Genomic DNA, 4,687 nt, shown 5'->3' on the forward strand with positions numbered 1-4,687 from the left:
AGGAGGATGATAGAGAAGAAAAAACAATTTGAGAGATCGTGCGACCTTTACCATAGCCAATGTGAAGTTGATCTGGACCGGTGTAGTTGTCAATAAAGGAGAGGGACTGGAGATTTGGGGTAAAGTAATGTGTAACACCTGTATTTGGGTACTAGGTCAGGGTAGAGGAGGGGGTAGTTTGGAGTTTTTAAGAGAGGGGGTTGGCATAGTGACTGTATAGTGGAGGAGGGGTAGGTAAGATGGGTAGTTGCAGGTAAGGTTTGATGATGAATGGGTTGGCGTTAATAGTAGGTGTAGGTAGTGTGGTTTGTATAATTATAGATGAAACACCATAATTGACCACCCTGGTTAGGGAAGTGATCCCCATGACCATGCCCCCCACGGCCTCTGCTCATCCTGCTGCCAGATGGGGAAGACTAGGAGTTATGAGAATTGGAGGGAGAGTCACTATGGGTAGTATTGGCGGTGGGAGTACCCGTTGGGATAGGCATCTCAGATAACATTATGAGGATAATTTGCTCCACTGTGGATTTTGTAAGAGAGTGGGGCACGCTTTTAGTGTGTCCAAGGCGCGGCTAGCACATGAGTCCAAGCATGCAAGGAATGAAGGTGAAGTTCCAACAGGGATTGGTGATATGGATGGCATGGGGGGTGGTGCGTCTAGACCCCTCTCGGCTCACTCTGATGGTGAGGTTGGTCTGCGTGTGGATCGGCTTGATCGTCAGGTTGTTCCGGTGGAGAGTCAGTGTGATGTTGCGATTGAGGGTGGTGGTGCCTCCCCTGTGGGTAGCGGCTCCTTGGTTGCAGGGGGTGGTTCTCCGGTTGGGGGAGGTGGTGCTTCAAATATTGAAAGATCATCTTCTCCGTCAGACCAGGGAGGTATGCCTACTATTTTGGAAAGTGGATTGGCATTAGTTTTGCATGGGGAGAGATTAGAGGAGTTTATGGCTGAAGATGATCACGTGAATCTTAGGAGGGGATCTCGTCAGTGTGGCCTTCCATCTTTGGATGTTGGCATGGGTCGGTCCATTAGTCGACTTGGTGGGGGTAGTAGTGATCTTTCAGGTGGCACCCACAGAACCTATTTCTCTCCCTCTTTGGGCCATGGTGCAGCAACATTGTCCCTTCCCAAGGGGAACCTGGAGGTTGTGCTCCCTGTGGGCGACACCCACGTTGTTGATTCTCTAGCAGAATCGACCTTCAATATTGGCAGGCTGATGATTCATGCTGCGGCTCCTCACCACGAGGTTGAGGTAGCGGAGATTGATCATGGGGCTTTAGCAGTAGAGAAAGAGGATGCTCAGGCGCATCATAAGCAGCGTAAAAGCAAGGAGGCCCTAGAGGGGGAGCCAAGTGTACGGAAGCGGTCGGGCCGCTTAGCTTCTAAAAATATTAGTTTTTAATGAAGGTCATCTTTTGGAACATTAGAGGGATTAGAAAGAAGGCTGGCCGTCTGGCGTTGGCATCTTTGATTAGGAGTCACAGCCCTGAAGTGGTGTGTATCACTGAGCTTAAAGTGGAATTGAGCAGCTTCCCCTCTCTTTTTTTCAATAAATTAGGCTTTGCTGTTGATTTGATCCATAACGACCGGGTGGGGTCTGCCCCTAACTTGTGGGTGGTTTGGAAGCTTGGTTTGCAGAAGCCTGGTGTGCTCTCTTCATTGGATCAGCTGATTTCTCTCTCCTTGAATTGGAATGGCCAAGTAGTGGTTGTTTCTATCATTCATGCCAGTTGCTTTCGAGCTTTGCGCAGGAACCTTTTTCTTGAGCTAACAGGTTTGAATGTGGTTTCGGAGCCATGGCTGGTGGTGGGTGATTTTAACGCCACTCTTTTATCTTCTGAGAAGTGGGGACCGGGTGCCTTCTCTATGGGTTCGGCACTAGAGTTTGGAGTGATGATTGACACTTGCTCTTTGTTGCCTATTGACTCGTCAGGCAGTAAGTTTACTTGGACCAATAATAGGAGAAGGGGTAGGGTGGATTCAGTTTTGGATAAGAGCTTGTGTAATTCTAAGTGGTCGGATTTTTTCCAAGCTTGCTCTGAAAGTTTTCTCCAAAGAGCAGCTTCTGATCACTCACCGCTGCTCATCTCTTCTGGTCAGTTGGGTCGTCCCAATAATGCCCCGTTTAGATTTCATAAATTTTGGGTTGAAAGTCCAAATTTTTTGAAGGTGGTTAAGCACTCTTGGGCTATCCCGATCAGTGGCACCCCCTTGTTTATTCTTTTCCAGAAGCTTAAACGTCTCAAGCCTGTGCTTCGGTCTTGGGCTCGTTAGGAGTTTCCAAATTTAGATGTTGCTCTCAAAGAGGCCAAGGTGGTTCTTGAGGATGCTCAGGAGGCGTTGCAGGTCATTGGTGAAAATGATGTTTTGTTTGGGTTGGAAGTGGATGCCAAGACTGCTTATCTCAATTCCCTGAAAAATTCTGAAAAATTGTGGCACGAAAAAACTAGAATCAAATGGTTGAGGGAAGGTGATCGAAACTCAAAATTCTTTCATGTATCAACATTGATTAAGAGATCGAAGGTGCATATTCGTGCTCTTAAGGACTCTGGGGGTGCTTGGGTTTCAGACCCGGGGGAGGTTGCAAATCTGATCTTGAGTTTCTTCGAGAATTTCCATAAAGCTGTTCCCTTAGAGGAGCACTTGGACTTGCTTGATGTCATTCCACACCTGATTGAAGATAGGGACCTAGTTTTTTTGAACGCAGTGCCGGACACTAGAGAGATTAAATTAGCTATGTGGGATCTTGATCTTGATGGCTTGCCTGGTCTTGATGGTTTTCAGGGTTTCTTCTTTAGGCATTGTTGGGATATCATTGAGAGGGATGTCTACCGGGCTGTTTCCAGCTTTTTCAAAGAAGCTATCATTCCTAAAGGGGTAAACAACTGCTTTATTTCCTTGATTCCTAAGGTGGAGGAGGCAGTGTCTCTTGAGAAGTTTTGCCCTATTTGCATGGGGAACTTTGTCTGCAAAATCATTTCGAAGATCCTTGCCTCTAAACTTGGTGTTTTGCTTCCTCGCCTGATCTCTGAAGAACTGGGGGCCTTTCAGAAAGGGAAAGTTATTTTTTCCAACATCGGCTTTGCTTCAGAGTTGGCTAATTTGATGCACAAATCTGTTAGAGGCTGTGGCATTGGCGTGAAGGTAGATATCTCTAAAGCTTATGATTCCCTCTCTTGGGATTTCCTTTTCAAAGTGTTGAAGAAGTTTGGCTTTAGTGATTGGTGGGTGTCTTGGATTCATCAGCTGCTCTCCTCTACTCGCATCTCAGTCTTGGTTAACGGGGGGCTTGTTGGTTTCTTTGGTGTGGAAAGGGGTCTTCGTCAGGGTGACCCCCTCTCCCCCACTCTTTTCATACTTGCCGAGGAGGTCTTGTGTAGAGGCTTGAAAAGAATGGTGGACTTGCTGCAGATTCTTACCCTGAGAGGTCCTAGGGAGGTGGCTACCCTAGGACACTTATTATTTGCTGACAATATTTTTATTTTCTGTAATGGCTCTCTCAGGCATATTTGGGTGTTGAAGGAGTTTCTGGAAAAGTACCAAAATTTTTTAGGCCAGAAAATTAATCTTGAGAAAAGTAAACTTTTTTGCGATGCAGTAGCCCCCTCGAGAAGGCGTAGAATTTTTGAAGTGCTGAATATTCCGCTTTGTTCCCTCCCTACAAAGTACTTGGGTGTTGATATCTTCAAAGGGAGAGTTACATCGGTCATGGTCCTTCCTTTAGTGGATAAATTCAAAAGCAGGTTGTTAGGGTGGAATGGTAAACTCCTCTCTCTTGCAGGTAGGGTGCAGCTGGTGAAGTTGGTCATGCTTAGCATCCAAGTCCACAATTTCTCCATTTATTGGTGGCCTTCTTCTTTGGTGTCACTTATGGAAAAATGGATCTGAAATTTTATTTGGTCGGGTGATATTGAGTCTAGGAAGCTTGTGATAGTCAAGTGGGATTTCATGTGTAGATCGAATTAGGAAGGTGGTCTAAGGATCAGGAAATTGAGAGATGTGAATTTAGCCCTGCTCTACAAATTGGTGTGGTCCATCTAGCATGAAAACTCTCTAGTGAGTAAGTTCTTGTGTGGCAGGTTTTTAGATGGTGATGGGAACCTTAACACCCCTTCCTCTCCCTCTTCTATTTGGCTGGGAGTTAGAAGACCTTGGTCTGTTGTGCAACGCCATGAAAGGTGGATTATGGGTGATGGTACCTCCATTAACTTTTGGAATGATCACTGGTTTGGGAGTTCTTCGATTGCTGAGGCCTCAGGTTTGCCAGAGGACTGGTCTATTAACAAGAAGGCTAGAGTCTCTAACTTCAGTAAGAATTCTTCTTGGTCTCTCCCCCCGGTCCAATCTGAGGTTCTTAAGAAAATTTTTGATGATGTCCATAAAGTGGCCATCCCTTCCTTCTCTGTCGCTGATGAGTGCTGCTAGGGTCCCTCCATCTCAGGCAAGTTTAGCTCTTGGTCTGCTTGGGATTGTGTTCGCAGTATTAATCCAGTTGTCCCTTGGGGTAAGGTGATTTGGAACAATTCTTTGCTTCCTCAACATTCTATCTTTGCTTGGAGATTGGTCCTCCAAAAGATCCCAACCCAAGAGGCACTGCGCTTGAAGGGCCTTCATCTCGCTTCCAGATGTGTCTTTTGCTATAGTGCTTCTGAATCTCTCTCCCACTTGTTCTTGAGGTGCGACTTC

The 4,687-nt window shown here is 46.2% G+C and overlaps 1 protein-coding gene across 1 annotated transcript; it reads left to right on the forward strand.

The window, feature by feature from the left end:
- The first annotated feature begins 1,402 nt into the window (after positions 1-1,402).
- LOC122665640 lies at positions 1,403-4,426 on the forward strand. The gene is made up of 3 exons (XM_043861791.1): positions 1,403-2,170; positions 2,276-3,225; positions 4,081-4,426. Exons 1-3 carry the CDS (start codon positions 1,403-1,405, stop codon positions 4,424-4,426), a joined length of 2,064 nt encoding a protein of 687 aa, XP_043717726.1.
- The last annotated feature ends 261 nt before the right edge of the window (positions 4,427-4,687 follow it).

Source organism: Telopea speciosissima, chromosome 6 (assembly GCF_018873765.1).
Source record: "Telopea speciosissima isolate NSW1024214 ecotype Mountain lineage chromosome 6, Tspe_v1, whole genome shotgun sequence".
NCBI classification, from domain to species: domain Eukaryota; kingdom Viridiplantae; phylum Streptophyta; class Magnoliopsida; order Proteales; family Proteaceae; genus Telopea; species Telopea speciosissima.

Bases quoted from the DNA above. Each gene is read 5' to 3' on its own strand.
- LOC122665640 (XM_043861791.1), top strand. From the start codon at position 1,403: ATGAAGGTCATCTTTTGGAACATTAGAGGGATTAGAAAGAAGGCTGGC. The intron at 2,171-2,275 runs GTGGTTAAGCAC...TGGGCTCGTTAG, and splicing joins AAAGTCCAAATTTTTTGAAG to GAGTTTCCAAATTTAGATGT. The intron at 3,226-4,080 runs GTGGGTGTCTTG...CTTGTGTGGCAG, and splicing joins AAGTTTGGCTTTAGTGATTG to GTTTTTAGATGGTGATGGGA.